This window comes from Cryptomeria japonica, chromosome 10 (genome assembly GCF_030272615.1).
Source record: "Cryptomeria japonica chromosome 10, Sugi_1.0, whole genome shotgun sequence".
Classification (NCBI taxonomy): Eukaryota; Viridiplantae; Streptophyta; class Pinopsida; order Cupressales; family Cupressaceae; genus Cryptomeria; species Cryptomeria japonica.
Genome location: NC_081414.1, coordinates 61,825,908 through 61,844,288, shown reverse-complemented (window position 1 = coordinate 61,844,288; position 18,381 = coordinate 61,825,908). Strand labels below are relative to the sequence as shown.

At 34.7% G+C, this 18,381-nt stretch overlaps 1 protein-coding gene across 1 annotated transcript in view; it reads right to left on the bottom strand.

Moving 5' to 3' along the window:
* LOC131858769 (alcohol dehydrogenase-like 7) overlaps positions 1–17,793 on the bottom strand; it is a 64,539-nt gene extending 46,746 nt beyond the window's left edge. The window contains exons 1-6 of the mRNA XM_059212220.1: positions 17,740–17,793; positions 17,570–17,631; positions 16,997–17,310; positions 16,586–16,668; positions 16,449–16,529; positions 5,960–6,044 (exon numbers count right to left, since the gene is read on the bottom strand). Of these exons, the coding sequence (XP_059068203.1) occupies positions 5,960–6,044; positions 16,449–16,529; positions 16,586–16,668; positions 16,997–17,310; positions 17,570–17,631; positions 17,740–17,793 (679 nt within the window). The remainder of the gene's footprint in view (positions 1–5,959; positions 6,045–16,448; positions 16,530–16,585; positions 16,669–16,996; positions 17,311–17,569; positions 17,632–17,739) is intronic.
* Positions 17,794–18,381: the final 588 nt, after the last annotated feature.

The window sequence follows — 18,381 nt, the reverse complement described above, 5'->3', positions numbered from 1 at the left end:
CTAAATTCAACTTCCAATGGAGAAGCCCCAATAGGCAAGTAAGGTACCTTGGAATCCTATTTGCAATTAATCTGTGCCTGAAGGATATGTGGCTATGGATCAAAGGAAATATTGTTAACAAACTTAGCAAATGGAATAACCAATTCCTTTATTTGGCTGGTAGGCTTCAGGTTTGCCAAAAAATCCTATCCGCTTACAGTATATACTATGTGTCGATGTGACTCTTTAGTAGTTATCAATTCAATGATATCCAAAAGTAGATCAAAAGGTTTCTTTGGTTAGATGGAAAAGGAGAAAAGAAAACACATGTTGTCAAATGGCAATAGTGTTGCCTTGATAAGAAGAAAGGAGTACTTGGACTGAAAGATCTTAAGATTCAAAGCATTGCTCTAGGGGCTAAATGGATTTTCAAGGCATTGGAGGGCAATGAGCCTTGAAAATCCTCGTCAAAAAAAATCTATTGAGCTATCTGTGCCTAAGCAAGCTAAATCATGGAAATTCCTTCCTCTCAATGATCTCTTAGTTAGTACCTTCCCTGTTGCCCCTATAGGATCTAATGCACATTAAAAATCATATGGAGAGATTGGGAGAGTGTTAGAGGTCTTACTACCAACAATGGGATTATAGTTAAAGGCGATAGTATCTGTGGTGAAAGGTCTATATGGTGGAACCTCTTTCATAAAGACAAACCCTTGGCTCTTCTCCAAGGTTGTTTGAATCGGAAATGGACCCTTAATGGTATCAAATACTTCAATAACTTTCTTTAACTTTCTTGTGGATGGCACTTTAAAGCCCTGGGCTTCATTATGCAGTGAGTTCAACCTCCGTGCCACCAATTGGAGAACCTACTCGGTCCTTAGGGACTCGTGCTCCCACCTTTGTCTTCCGAGGAAGTATTCCTGAGATGTTGAGAGATTTATTTATTATAAATGGAAAGATGGTAATAAACTAATGCATAGTAACGCTATACTAATATACAATGCTTTGACTAATAATGTGGATCTGATTAATTATGTTAATAGTATTTAGCAAGTTCAATTCAGCAATAAAATTCGGAATGATATCTTTCTTGCAAAAGACTCTTAAGCATCAATGTTGCATTACAGGTTTCGGTTACAATGAACATCTCAAAGGCCAAGTTTTATAAGCTGTTAGAAGATGGCACTGTGAGAGTCTTCCTACCGAAAGTCTCACATGGGTGCACACAAATGAAGACTACAAACCATTCATGAAAATTCTCCAGGAGTTTGTAAAAGAGTATAATGAAGCAGGCAAGGCTCAAGACAAAGCTAAAGGGAAGGAACCGGCAAAGAAAAGAGAGGAGTAAGATAGCACATGAACTCTGGAGATTGTTTAGCAATGATAGCAGTCAATTCAAATAATTAGAAAATTCTAATTATGATCAGCATGGGCATGAATGATATATAGGACAGTATAGGGCTGATTATTTTTATAGTATGATCATGCCCTACGTGGCAAAGCAACCTCAGTATCATGCATGTTTGCTGTGCTCAATTAGACACTACGGATCTATGTTGACAGAATTGAATGTATTTTTTATCATACTATCTTTAATATAAATAAATTTGGAGCCTCTTTTTCTGGTATATAATTTTTGACAGGAATCAATGGACTCTCAACCTTATAAATGGTTGAGAGTATTGTTTGATTGGCAGTGATGATATAGTGATACATTTTAATTGATATCTATCATGTATTTAAATTATACTGCTCTAATGAGCATTCGACCATTAAAGATATGATATGGACTAAATAGTCAGATTGTTTAAATTTTTGATGCAAAATAGTTAACATCTTCACAAGTATAATAATGAGATAAGTATATATTTATATAAGCATATAAACATATGCAAAATAGATATGGAATATGACTATGTGTTCATATGATTATGTTGCATAAAGGAACTCATCTTTGAAGAAGTATTATAATGATTATTTAATAAGTTTGTGTGTATATGCATATATGTATATGTGTATGTACATGTATTCATAAGAGAATCAGTTATACATTTTATATATGAACAAGATTCTATTCAAATTTCATATATTTTTTATTTTTATTTTGTAATTTTTAGCTTGTCAAATATGACAGGCAAAGAATAGTTTTTTAGATCGATTGAATTAGAACTTATTGTGAAACTAAACAAGAGTGTCAAACCAACTTTAAATATTTTTTTAAATTAGAAAGGATTGATTTATGATTAACAATACCTATAACTTTGTTTTACAATTTTTGTGTTATAATGAAATTAGAAGATATTTTAATTACTTTTATTTTGATTGAGGTCTATTTTATAAAATCGTTTGTTGAAGTCTAGTTTGAGAAAGAAGTTCATGAACATAATGACCACATAAGCTTTGTATGAATATTTATTATAAAGCTTTGGCCAAAGTAATACAAAACCACTATTTGCATTGTCGGTTAATCATGTCTAAAGTTACAAATTAATAAGATGTTTCATACTAGCTAGATGGAATATAGAAATGTATGATAGATTATCAGTATTATCACACAATACTAGTTCTCATATGGCTTAATGACCTCAAGGAGTTTCCTTTGATCTACTACTCTCATGAAGGGTTGGGTCACTTCTAGTAGGAAGGTGTGCGGGGACAATCAATTTGTGATTGGAAGAAAAGCACCCAAGTGATGTCCTCCCTCTTGTAGTTGAAAAGTCAAAACTTGGATTATTACAGACAACAGGTATGAGTTCACTTTGATGTATAAATGATATTGTAAATTGTCTCATCCACATGAGAAGAAATTGTAATAATCGTTATTGTACTAGAAGCAATGTATTTACTAAATTGTGATAGAGACTTAAAATATAAAAGGGACCTATCATATTCCTATGTTAATGAAAAGAGACATTATTGGAAAACATTTCTATCATGTTTTAGATTTGAGATCAATTTAATGAATGTACATTCTCTTCATTCAATTGCCCTTATTTGCAAACATATATTTCTAGAAACTAGATAAATTGTGCTTATGTTATATTCTTGAAAAAAGAGATATTAGTGTTTGATTAATGAACCACTCGAGTTTGTTACATGTTATCAAATATGTAGTATCAGATTTTTAATACACTAGGTATCAATATGTGCTTTGTCAAGGGTAAAAATTGCTTGGTTGGACCTAGAATTGAAATTATTGGCTTTGAACCCTTTATGCGACCAAGAATGTAATGGCAATCTTGAATTGTGTCATGAACTACTCAAGTCCAAAATGTGTTTGCCAATATGTAATACTTGGTTTGGGTAGTGTTTGAAATTGTAGGAAGGGCTTAATATTAAGTGGGAGAATCCATGACTTTTCCTGATGGAGATTGGGCCCTTTACACCAATTCAATGATGTTTGAACAATATCAAAGAGATAACAAGCAAAGTTTGCATGCCTATGTATATACCTTTATGTATGCATATATGTTAGTGCATTTAATGCTCTAGATGATTTTCTAATGATAAAGTAGGCTGAATGGGCCTTCTTCAATTTGTATATTGTACCTCTCCTTCTAATGATCAAAGTGATGGGTTATTAATGTCAAAATGACCTAGGGTTTTGTCCCTTTTAAAACACCTTGAAATTCAAATTCTAAGTATTCTTGCAAGTTGGCAAGTAATGGCTAATTAGAGTCAAGTTGGCTTGGGCCCACAATTAAATTAAAATTTAGAAACTAGACTTCAAGACTACCCTAACAATTTTATCCAAGATCATGGTTGCTTGAATAGTCTTACTCTTGACCCATGACTAAGAGCATGAAAATTAAGGATTGGGCCTTAGACCTTTAAGGAATTGGGGACTAAGTTTAAATTATGTATAGGATGAAAATCAAATTTTATATGAATGAAAAATATGACCACTTAAATTAGGTATAGGATGAGCATCAAATTTTATACAAATACAAAAAATGAGCACTAGATTTTTGCATTGGGAAGAAAGTTTCAAAGTGATGCAAATTAGGTAGGAAAAAATGTTAAGAGTGCACTTTTCATTTCTAATTAATCAATTTTAAACAACTATACTATTCATTAAATTATCAACTTTTGAGATACTTGCCTATATCAAAAAAAAGTTGTATTGACAATTTCGTACCTCCTAAAAAATATTAGTAAGATTTATTTAAAATTATATTGTAAGCGTGATCAAATTATCATGCCTCACTTAAGAAATATGCATCAACATATAAGAGCTATTATCACCTAATTTGACAATTCTTAAAAATTTCATTAAAACAAAATAAATGTAACCTAAATGTGGAACCTTTTGATTGCAAGTGAATAACTCTAACAATTCCCTATTACATCATACATATAGAAAAGTGAAATATTTATTTTTGAAAAAAAAAAAAAATAGCTATTGAAAGAGGCAATGGCTATTCTCCATACCAAAGTTCCTAGACTCAGACTCGGCTCAGACTCAGCAAGGCCGACTCGACACGTGACTCGGCAATGACTCAGCAACGACTCAGCAAAATTAAAAAAACCCTTAAAATTTAGAGATTTTTAACGATTTAAAACTTGTTTCATGCACCCATTATTGAATAAAGCTTAAAGATGCTATAACATCATCAAATAAAAGCTAATTTGATCACATACATAAACATTCATCCATCACATGCATAGAAATGTAAATTGTTGTTGACGGAAATAGAAAACATAGATATATAGAGTTATAAATGTTGTCAAATGTATATAAAATCCAAGACATCAAATGTTCCCAAACATATATGTAACTGTAAACAAAAACAAGTCTATGGCTCAAGCTCTAGCTCATCCTCAGCCTCAACCTCAGAGTAGTTTGTCTACCTCCTACAAAGGCATCTAAGGTAGGTCCTGGATGACTGAGTAGTCATAGTCTCTACCTATAAGGTGCCTTAATGATCAACATCAGTTGTGCCTATGTCGGATCATGCTCTAACCTCCTCCTCTGCCATAGCCTCAGCCTCAGCCTCTATGTCTGCCTAGTCAACCCACTCATGGTCCTCCTCAGTGAAGATGGGATCGGTAGACTCAATGATCCACTCAGACTCTAGATCGATATCCACTAGAGTGATCAGAGATGAGTCAGTGTCCAAAATCTGGACATGTCGCAAGCCGAGTCTTGGAGCTTGGACTCGGCGAGTTTTACCATAACTCGCCGAGTCCGAGTCATGAGTTGTCAAAAATCACCGAGCTTTGCTCGACTCGCCAACTCGGCAAACTTGCCTGACTCACGGCAAGTTTTGATACTCTGCTCCATACAAAATGGTACAATTGTAAAAACACAAATTTGCATAACACAATTGCTTTTCAGTGGATTTTTGTACATTTTTACAACATTGAGAAGGCAGATTAAGAAGAAAGAACAACTAGAAATCCCATAAAAATCCGTTGTGATTTGCAGATTTGATATTTTTTATCAAATATTTTGTATGGAGAATAGCTCTCCATGAGAAGCAAATAAACATAGCTCGCATATGATTTTTAACATGCAAATTAAAAATTTATCACAAGGTCTGTATTTGTTCTACATGGATTAAGTTTGGTAGTTTCTGTTGTGTCCATATATAATGACAAATTTTTTGAAAACATGTTTTTTCTGCTTAACAGCAGATAGCAAAATACACTTAACAGTTTTGAACTTTTGATAGTTAATTTTTGTATTATAATAATATGCCACGTCTTCGTATATTAATGGAAACTGCCAACTATGGTCAGTACAAGCAGATTCTGCCATGGGACACCAGCTAGCAAGGACATAATTTGACAACGAAGTTATGGATGACACTTAAGGTGCAAATGGAAACATAACTATAATAACCTAAAACAGAAAAAACTTCATCACAGATAACATGGTTGGACATATATTCTCCATCAACCAAACCCAGTTATTGCTCTGTACTAGGTGTATAATGTTAATGTGATGCCCTATCCATCCACATAATGCATCTCAAACATTCTCCTTCCATCAGCAACTCAAATGCCTTGTTGATCTCTGGAAATGAGATTTCATGAGTAATGAAATCATCTAGCTGAAGCTCCTAATACAACAGCAAACATAATTAGAGTAATCATATTACAAAACAATTACATCTTTTATGGTTGAAGTTAGTGTCATAAATGAGAAGATAAACTTTGAAGTAAAAGATATTTGCATGATCATATATTCAAACTCAAAATGTTAAGTTCAAAATAATTTGATGATGAGGAAAACCTTTTTCATATACATGTCCACCAATAGGAGCACATATATTTTTGCCTTCATTCCTCCATATAATGACCCTTTTATAGTTTTACCATAGAGCAATTCTTGACAGTGTATGGGTTTCTCTGTCATACCCACTCCTAAAACCATTGTTGTACCCCATCCCTACAACTTTCCTCTGTTAATATCAATGCAATACAATGGAATCAAGGCAATCTTGATTCCATTTTGATAAAATAATGCAAGAGATCTTACATTATGAGTACTTTTGAAGGCTTCAACAATGACAGATTTGTTGCCTGTGAAATCAAAGTTGTAGTCTACCCCATTTCTTTGATTACCTATGATAAGCTACAATCAAAGCTTAAGAATGCAGGAGCAATTTATCAAAGGGCTATGACGACAATTTTCCATGATATGATGCATACATTTATGGAAGAGTATGTCGATGACATACTTGGAAAATATCACACAAGAAAAGAACATTTGAACATTTTAAGCAAGATTTTTGACAGGCTAGAAAGATATCAATTGAGATTAAATCCAAAGAAATGTGCATTTGGGGTAACCTTTGGAAAGCTCCTTGGGTACATTATATCAACTCGTGGCATTGAAGTAGATCCTGGAAAAGTTAAAGCTATCATGGGGATGGAGTCACCTATGAACATAAGTCAATTGCGATCTTTACAAGGAAGGTTGCAATCAATCAGGAGATTTTTTTCTCAATTGGCCGATAGATGTCTTCCATTTACCCATCTTCTACATAAAAATATTCCATTCAAATGGGATCTAAAATGTGAAGAAGCTTTCTTGCAAATAAAAGAATATCTTATGAGTCCTCTAGTACCGATATCACCAACCAAAGGGAAACCATTGTTACTCTATGTCTTAGCAACAAGTGTATCATTAGGCGCTCTCCTAGCCCAGCATGATGATGAAGGAAAAGAAAGAGCAGTTTACTATATCAGTAGAACGCTTGTTGGCTACAAATTAAATTATTCCTCAATTGAAAAGATATGTCTAGCAGTTGTATTTGCAACTCAGAAGCTACAACATTATATGTTGATTCATTATGTAAAACTAATAGCAAACATAGGTCCTCTCAAATATTTGTTGAGCAAGTCAACATTGATAGGGAGACTAGCCAAATGGGTTATAATACTGAGTGAATTTGACATAGAATATGTTGGTCGGGAAGCTATCAAGGGACAAGTTATCGCCGATCAATTGGTTGATGCACCTTTACAAAATGACATGCCTTTGCACATTGAATTTCCTGATGCAGATATCTTGACAATAAGTACAAACTTTTGGGAATTGTACTTTGATGGTTCTTATACTCAATATGGATCAGGCGTAGGAATCTTTTTCATCACACCTCAAGGATACACAATTCTGAAATCATATAGATTGCAATATCCATGCACTAATAATAGTGCAGAGTATGAAGCATTAGCTATAGGGCTTAAAATGGCTATTGAGTGGAACGTCAAAGAAATCCATGTCTATAGTGATTCACAACTTGTCATTAATCAAGTAAATGATGAATATCAAACAAAGGATGATAATCTTATGCCATACAAACAACTGGTGGAGGAATTTAAAGGACACTTTAAAGAAATCACATTCACCCAGATTCCCAGAAATGAGAATAAAGCAGCAAATGCAATGGCTACAATAGCATCTCTCTTGCAAAATAAAGAGAATCAACAGCATTACGAATTTCTCATGGAAGATATCTTAACCCCTACCATCCAATCCCAGCATACCTATTGAATTTTCCATATATCAGGAACCAGTCAATCCTTCTACGGTCAAACCTACCAATATTTGAAAGATCATATCCTTCCTCTTGAATTATCTCATAATCAAACGAAGAAAATTTATCCGTTAGTCCTCTCGCTATACTATTATTACTGATATCCTATATAGGCATGGTCTAGATGGTACATTGTTGAGATGTCTTGAAAAAGATGAATCTGAGAGAGTTCTTAATGACATGCATGCGGGTATTTGCGGTACACACTCAAGTGGTTTAACATTTGCTAAGAAACTTCTTCGTATGGGTTACTTTTGGCCTACTATGGAAATAGATTCATTCACCTATGCTAGAAAATGTAAACAATGTCAGATCCATGGAAATCTAATTCATGCACTAGCACAAGAGTTATATCCTATGACAGGATCATGGCCATTTTCACAATGGGGCCTTGATTTGGTAGGAAAGATCAATCCTTCATCTTCTAATGGATATAAGTTCATTCTGATTGCTACTGAATATTTTACTAAGTGGATTGAAGCAGTGCCTTTAACAACAGTGACAGGAAAACAAATATCATCATTCATTTTGAATTACATAATTTGTCGCTATGGAGTTCCTATGACCATTATCACTAATAATGGAAGACCATTCAAAAATCAATATGTGAAAGAGCTATGTGAATAGTTTCATATCCAACATAGGTTCTCTACTCCATATTATCCACAAGGTAATGGTCAAGCTGAAGCATCAAACAAAACTATCTTGAAATTCTTGAAGAAAATAGTCAATGAAGCTAGAAAGGACTGGCACATTCAGCTAAATCCTGCTCTGTGGGCATATCGAACTAGTGTCCACACTCCAATAGGGGCAACTCCATATTGTCTAGTCTATGGATCAAAAGCTATATTACCTATAGAAGTAGAGATACCTTCTCTATGAGTATCTTTGCATGGTCTTATACCAGAAGAAGAACAACAAGTCTCTCGACTCCAGGAACTAGAACTGATTCAGGAACGTCGCCAAAATGCAACAAAACATTTGAAAGTATACCTAAAAAGAATGGCAAGAAGGTATAACCATATATTTAAGCCACGTATTTTCCAGATTGGAGATATAGTTCTAAGGGAGAATCCAAGAAATCAGCAAGACCGGGAAAAGAAGGGAAAATTTGAACCGAATTGGCTAGGACCTTTTTTCATAGTAGCAACATATGGATCAGAAGCATACAAGCTATCTACCCCTGAAGGTGATTGGTTTGATGAACCTATCAATTCTATCCATCTCAAGAAATTTTATGCTTGAGATATACAGTCCTGAAAAAATCAATAAAAAGCATATACAGTCCTGAAAAATTCAACAAAAAGCATATAAAATCCAAAAAATTGCAATAAATTTAGATGGTGAAAACCTGGTAAGCAGTCGCTATCTAAGAAGTAGGTTCCTCCATCTATGAGATCGCTTTGCGCACCTATCCACTCCATCCTATCGCATCTATCACTTCCATATATTTTAGCTTACCCATTCCATCTTTCGAATCCATTGCTCTGAACCATTTAGCAAAAAATATGCAACCTACCAACATTTATCAATCTTTGAAATACTTGTCGTAGTCACTGTCTTGGACCTTATCAAAATCAATCAATCTGCATTTGTGTTCTTCCATGGTTTGGATCTTGATCAATTCATACATCCATAATAAATTTTTGTTTCTGCTGGGGGCAAAATCCAAATTCCTTTTGCTAAGGTGATCTTTTGAACCTTTGAAAATCCAAAACATTCAAAAAATATAGAAAAAACAAAAACACCTAGGATTTTGAAATAGATAACGAGCAACAAAGCAACAAATCAATCAAGGCATTTTATCAACAACTGAATCATGCAAATCAAAAACCGAAGAATCGATCAGCAAGTAATAAAGGATTATTAAAGATCATTCATCAAGATGATTATATCAGTTAATGACCATAAGAACATGTGAATGGCATACAAGATTTAGTGTTTATATCTTGATTTTATTGCTAATCATGTACTTTGTGCAACTCAAGGATGTCCATGACTAGAGAAGCTATGATGAGACATGATTATTTTCTTTGATTGTTGTCTGTGGTTTATCTCTTACTGTGGTATGAACTTGTCTCAGGATATGATCGGCAAAAGATCAAGGAGGAAATTCCAAGTCATGCATGAAAGGAGATACTCCTTGTCTATTCTGCAAGCAATACTCGGGTCAACTTGATCCATTATATCAAGTTGCTTGTATTAACTTGCTATATCAAAATCCATGTAAGGAATACTCAGGTCATCTTGAATCATTATGTCAAGTTGCTTGTATTTTCTTACAACATTTTAAAGCTCAATGATGAAATCAAAGCACTGTTACAAGATAACATATGAAGAATGGCAGTACAATTTTTAGTTAGCTCATTATTCAGTTGCATTATAAGAATTCATGGTCAGTTGCATTATAAGCATTCATGGTTAGTTGCATTATAAGCATTTCATTTCATTCGCAAATCAACGGTCATAAATAAAGATTGAGTATACTTGGACAAACAAAAACAATTTGCATTTAATCATTATAGGTGCATTCATTTCTTAGAATCATTTTAATCATCATTCATTTCATTTAGTTGCATTTTATCATTGCATTAATTTGCATTCAATTAAGTGCATTTCATTCATCATGTAGTGTATCATCATTTGCATTATCATTCCATTAACAATCATTTAGTTGCATCTTTGCATTTAGATTCATAAACATTACATATAAAATACAAAAACATTTCATGTAGATCATTTTCATCATCATAAGCATCAAATCAATCATTTGTTTGCATTCCATATAGATCATTGCATTTGCATCATTTAAAGATAATAATCATTTTCATTTGCATCCAAGCCCATCAAAATAAAATAAAAATCAAACAAAAGCATTTATCATGGTATCATCTATATAATCACTGCATCTATATAATCATTGCATCTATATAATCACTACATCCATATAATCACAGCATATAGATCATCATCAAATAAAAACATACATATAAATCATCATCATCATATAGAGTCCATGTATACATATAGATCACCATAAAACAATAAAAGTCCAAGTATACAATGATATCAGATAAACCATACAAATGCCTCATCAAATACAAATCAAGTCACAGTTGTCCTGTACCACTACCACCTGACTATGTTTGCCTCTATGGTTGTGGGCGAGAAGATCCTCTAGATGCTTGTCTCCCATGCTCACCACTCCTCTAAGGAGGTCCCATGACCCCACCACTGCTAGTATCCATCAATATGGTGGTATGATAACTACCTTCTCTCTGGCTCTCTGCAACTATCTCCTCATATCATTGTCACCAGTTGGAAGTCTCCTTCCCGGCCCGAACTAATGCTTTAACAGTGTCAGCCAAGAGAGTACCTAATCCAACCTGTTGAATGTGATCAAGAAGGCCCTGAGTATCCTATTGTCTCCTAACAGCTCTATCCTGCTCAGTCATATGAGTCTGCACTTGTGCTCGAAGCTAATCAATCTGTGCTCTCAGACTATCAATGGTATCCTGCCCTAGCACATCATGCTCTGATGCATCTTGCTCTAGCATATCATGTACTGGTGCAACCTACTCTGGTAAATCTTGTTGTGGTGCATGGACCCCAATCCCCTAACCACCAACCTGTCCAACTGTTGGAATCTCGGTCCGAGTAACTCTCTGAACCCATCGTCTAATCAGGGGAACGTGATCCTCATCATCTCCACCATGCACTGCAATAACCCTAGGGTCTAGTTGAATCTATCCAAAATCAATACCTCTCCTGCAACCACCATCTAGTCCACTCACCCTACCTCTTGTCAATGGCAACCCTCTCAGTGATCTCATGCCCGCCCTGCCATGCTCCCTCCCAATCTATCCAACATCTCTCCCACCCATAGGATGTGCTCTCTCAATCTTGCCGATCAGTCCAAATGGTCCTCCATGGACTCTCAATCGACCTCCCCTCCGTCCAAGTCTCCTACCACCACCACCTCCATCCCCACCATCATCTCCACCTCCCCCAGCCTCATGAGAAGCTCTAAGCTCTCATCTCCGTCTGCATCTCCTAGAAACTAGATCATCTGAGTCATCATCATCATCTCCTGAGAAAGGAGGAGGATCTGTTGGATCAGTAATATGAGGAAATGGATGAGCTAATATATACTGAGCATAATCTACAGTAACCCCAGGATCAAGAATGTGTAATCTCATATAATAAGCCATTCTTAGAGTAGCAACAAACTCTGCACGAGCAATCTCAAATGACAAACAAGGTCCCCAATCTCGCCTATCTTTGTACCGCCGAGCATATATCATCACACCAGTAGGCATAGGCTGGATGATACCAAACTGTCTCAAAATGTGACCAATCAATTGTCACTCAACAATGAAAGGTGTCTGACCAATGAGATATCTACTCTGCATGATAAATGGTAATGTATGTGCATCATCCATCCATGGCTCACAATCAACATATGGTCTCCAAGTAATGATGTCCAATGAATCAAGCACCCAACGCCAATACTCCATCTTACCTAGCTTATGCTGAGTAAGGATACCTGCATAGAAATATACATATGGTTGCCTCTCTCCCCAAACTCTATGATGGATAGGCCGAGTAATAGCAATGTGCTCCCAACACCAGATCTGCAATAAAGTGCATCCTGTAGACAAACTCGCACTCTCATCATACACCACCTGATGAAGATCATGATATAAGTGTGCTAGCATGCAAACACCCCAAGCATATCAAGTACGATGTTGCATCATACTCAGGAGAATCTCACCCCAACCAACCGAAAAACCTCATGATCTCCTATCAGGACATATAAATCCTCCAATTAGACCAACAAGAATAATAGGAAGAGCCTCGTAATACATCACCATATCAACCCATCGGATCTCTCCTCTACCAATGCTCTCATCAGCAAACACGACTCTGCAAGCCTCTATCCCAACCCGATCCTGATAATCATAATACAGTAGCTCGCCAGTCACTAGGATGTGCAAAATCATGTAGACATCCTCAAGAGTCACACTAATCTCACCCGTCGGCAAGTGGAAAGTGTTATGCTCGATGTACCATCTCTCGGCCAACGCCGTCAATAATCCTCTATTATGCGTAATCTCAGGCATATACAATAAATGGCATAAACCACAGGCATCTATATGTCTAATATCAGCCTGGGTCAACTCCGGAACTAAATGACGCACTGTCGGTAATTTCTCTCGACACTGGAGAGCATCAAGTTTCTCCTATTTTTCAAGAGAAATCAACTCAATCATCAAATCTATCTATCTATCTATCAAATCAAAACTGAATCATCAAATCAATCTATCTATCAAATCAAAACTTAATCATCATCTTTGGCACCTCAATGTCAGCTCTTTGCCACCTGGGGCGGTAGTATGTTCCAAGGGTTGGGTTGTTCGCCCATTAAAGTGGTATGTGAGCTGGGTTCACTATCAAATCAAACTGAATCAAATCATCATATATCTATCAAATCAAACTGAATCAAAACGCTATCTATCTATCAAATCAAATTGAAGCAACTTACGCTATCAAAACATTTTAAAACCTATCAATCATGGTTTTCTATCAAACACTGAGTTCACTCAAAACTCTGCTAAGCTCTTACATCAGAAACTAAATCGGTTTCTTAGAGCTACTTTATCAATCAAGCTAATCAAAGCTACTCTATCAATCAAGCTAATCAAAGCTAATATATCAATCAAGATAATCAAAGCTACTCTATCAATCAAGCTAATCAAAGCAATCCTATCAATCAATCCAGCAATCAAAACTATCTATTGATCTATCAATCACGCAATCACTCAATCAAGACCCTATTTCATCATCAATGCATATTAAACACGTTAAATCTAATCATCAAAGTGATTTTTAACCTTTGCACTTATCAAAAACATCAAATTTAAGCAAAAGCACTATCCTATTGAGCATTTGCGCTAAACTATAGCAAATGCGCTAAATCTAAAAGCATTTGTGCTAACCTAGTGCATATGCATTGTCTTTTTGAACAAATGCGCTAAATCTAAAGACATTTGCGCAAACCCATGCAAAAGCACTAACAAACAAATCATTTGCATTATCTTATGCATAAGCGCTAACAACTTTAACATATGTGCTAACAAAACAGACATTTGCGCTAAAACATGCATTTGTGCTAAAACAAATTGCAAAAGCGCTAACCTAATGTCGAAAAAATTCAAAAACGCACCTAAAACATGAAAATGTGAACAAAAACTAGCAAACAAGGTTCGGGATAAGATACCTACCGGATATCCATGCTCGACAAGTTGTTGGTAACGTCGAACACACTCAAATCGATGATTCTCCATGGGAATCACCATTTCGCCACCTCAGCAAAAATATTTTCTCCACAAGCTGACAAGGATAACAATGAAATTAAAATTAGCCTTGGTTAATTTTATATTTACTATTTAAAGAGTAATTAATTTCAAATGGGACAATTTAATTTGTTTTTTGCAAATGAATTTAATTGACTAATTTTTTATCAATTATCATGAGATCAATCGTTCAAACCAAAATTTTCGACAATTTCACGATCAATCTCCTGAGGGGGCACACAATCGAGATTTTTATCTCTATCGGGCGCATTATCAAGACTTGATTTAATCTTTGAAACAATGTTGTCTTGACATTATTTCAAAGAGGGGCAAAATGTATACACATAAAATTGGCTATGAGCAATTAAATAAATATTTTATATTTATTTAATAATTATTCTTCTATTAAATAGTTAATTTGAAAAAAATTATTTATTTAATTCATTTTCATGTCTTTCTATTAATTAATTATTTATTAATTAATTCATTTATCTTATTCCTCTAATTAATAAAATATCTAATATTTAATTATTCTTCTAACCAAGTTAATTAAATATCTAATATTTAATTATCTTCTCCAAACAATTAAATATCTAATATTTAATAGTTATTCTCCTATCCTATAGTCTCAAATATTAAATAATTTCTTAAATTATTTAATCTTTCTTATCCAACTCACCCTTCATCTCCACTTCATCTTCCCTTTGCCAACTCATCCATCATGTGGCTAAGGAAATTAATATTTCTTAAATATTAATTCATCATTTATCTCCAACTTCCAAAATTCAATGAATATTGTGTACGTACACATATTTCATAACCTTCTCCTATATTCTCTCCAACATCCCTACATCTTAGGAAGGACTTGAGTCCACTTGTCCTCTCATGCCTAAATTTCCTCCAACCATCCCTAGATTCTCTCAATCAGCAACCCAGTCAAGGTGAGATGAGTGACACTTGTCTTCTCCTTCCCCCTTTCTCTCAACCTTCACCTTTGCTCATAGCCATCCAAATCTGCAAATCTGATCATGACTGTTGATATGAGCCACATCATCTAATCCTCTCAAAGTCTATAAAATCAAGAGCTTCAGTTGAGAGAGAGTTAGTCTTCAAATTAATCATATGCATCTGTGAGTTTTTGAAGCAAATAGCAAATAGCAATAGCAATTATCATATAGCATTTTAGCATAATCATTTTAGCATAATCATGTAGCATTTTCATATCATAGCATCAGTTAACTACAAGTTATCAGTCCATTCTTCATATGTCATCTTGAAAGCCATCAGTGCATTGTCTGAGAGCACACCATCTGCAACCAGGAGCAATGGAGTTAGGAAACAATGAGACATAAATCATGAAGGTAAAATAAGGTTTTATTTTAATATGTATTTCATGTAGTTTCATTGGTTGAATTTGGATTTTCTGTATGCATTTCCATTTGTATTTTGTGAAACTAATTTATTACAGGTAACATTCTGAGGATGAAATTCAAGCTCACACAATTACAATTGAAGTACTAAAGGTGGAAATTCAACCCCCCAATTCTATACTTATTAAGCCTAGACACTTGATATCGGCAATGTAAATTTGGGACATGGCTAGAAAAAATAAGCTCAATGGGTAGCAATAGTCTATTATGATGGGTAATGTTTGCAATTAAAGACCAGACTAAAGGGATTGGATTCATGAATGGAGAGAGATTTCTTAAAAACTAATAGACATTTCAGACATTTCTAAACGAAAAAAAATATAGTAGATCTGGTCGGAGACTGATCAGAAAATGGAACTGTGTCAGCATTGAGACGAATCCAATAATTATTTGTAAACACAAAAGACAAGAACCTTCAATACAAAAAAGCATTCAATTAAACAAAATTAGTTTTAGTGCTGATAATTAACAAATAATATCATGCACTAGAAATTCAATTTCAGCTGCAGAATACAACTTTGGTGTAAATGGCATGTAAGCTACAGAATTATGTTATAAATTTGACTGTAAGATATGCAACAGATTGGTTTCCCAAGGACAAAATAATGGTGAAAGAGGTTCAAATCCGTCATCACTGTGCCAATATCAAATTTTTTAGACTTCACATCAACACCAATGATTCTAGATACAACTCTGATTCTTGCACCTTCTGAAACCTTAGGCCACTTGATGAAGATGTTATGATCAAGTGAACAAAAAGTAGGTGAATTACAGCCATGCCAATAGTTCCTAAACCAAAGACAGCCACACTGGAGCCTTTCTCTACATTTCTCACCTTCCAAGCCCCACCTAATCCTGAATAACAACACCACAATGGTAATCAGTTCTTCAAAACAACAGTAAAATTTCAATTTCTATAACTCAATACAATTCCATAGACACTGTACTTGTATAGAAACTTTTAGTCACTATATTTGTATGATTTCAACTTGAATTATGGGTGCGGAGCGGCCAAAGGGGATGCTCATATTCTTCAATTACTTCAATCAGATATATATATAAAGGACTCACTACATGATTTCTTGATACTACCAATTTGACAATTACAGTTTTCTTAACTCTGTAACTCTTATTGTATTGAACTAATCAAGCTATCCACTACATAAAAGTGTAATATCTTTACCTGTTGTGACCCCACACCTAAGAAGACAAACTTTATCAGGAGAAACCATTGGATTTATTTTGACAACTTGATCAACCCCTACAACAGTGAATTCAGAGAAGCTGGAAACACCTACAAAATGGTATATAGGTTTCCCATTGATGTTGAATCTGGTACCATTGTCACTTTTCATCAGTCCTTCAATTCTTCTTTTTGAACTGATGTAACACATATTGCTTTGGGTTGACTTGCAATCCACACACTCAATGCAATTTGGCCTAAAAACAAGTATCACCGTGTCTCCCTCCTCAATACCCTTCACACTTTCCACTCTTCTACACCAAACAAACTTTCAATCAAAATTTGATCAATTGTCAACAATATTAATGCCACTAAAATCATGGAGTGGGAAAAGGGGACATACCCAATTGCTTTGTGGCCATAAATGTGAGGATGTCGTGTGTTATCCTCCTGGTCATTATACACCAGTCATAATTACAGATGTCTCATGACAGAGTGAGATCAGTTTGGATAGAAAACTATAAGTTTTGATTTGTTTAGATAGTTTATTTGAAACCATATCATGTAAATTACAATAGAAACGATTCTCGGAATATAATTTTGTTAGAATGCAAATCATATAAAAAAATTCCAACCTGTTTTAGATTCCAAATACTGAGATCAATGTGACATAGAGCGGTGCATATGATTTTGATGTGAACTTCCAGAGCATGCGGTGGAGCCACTTGAATTTCTTCCATTACCAGAGCTTCCCCAAGTGCCCAACACATAGCAACTTCAACAAATCCACCATTCATCGGAGTCCTCTTTTAAAATCTCAATGGTTGGATGTAAGATTATAATTCAAATAGCAAAAATCACACTAAAGAAAACCTTACCTTTACAGGTAATAGATTTTCCCCTAGAGTTTTCAACTAATCCATTCATGGTTGTCTGCAAGTGTGGAATGTATGGTGTACACAGTGAAGAGGTAGATCATCAATGGGATATGGGATTCTTAAAGAAGAATGGTAAGAAGGTATTCTATGTAATGATATTTCTATGGAAAAGTTAGAGCTAGAGAAGGTATTCTATGTAAATGCCACATATTTTTTAATACTTTATTTCTATATTAATTAAAAATCATCTTTCATAATTTGTCATAATCTCAGAGAATGGAATAGGGTGGCTGATTATCTTGCAAAATGGGCTTCTATCTTTATGGAGGGTTGGGCTATTGAGGATATGGGACAACTCTCCCCAAAATTGTCTCATGTCTTGGCTCAACTAGTGGATCATGATAAGTCTTTTTAATTTTCTTTTCGTTGGGTTATTTGCCTTCTTTTTTTGATGTACTTCTCTTTCTGACTTGAATAAATTTTTACCCCTCTTTATTGTCAATTTGT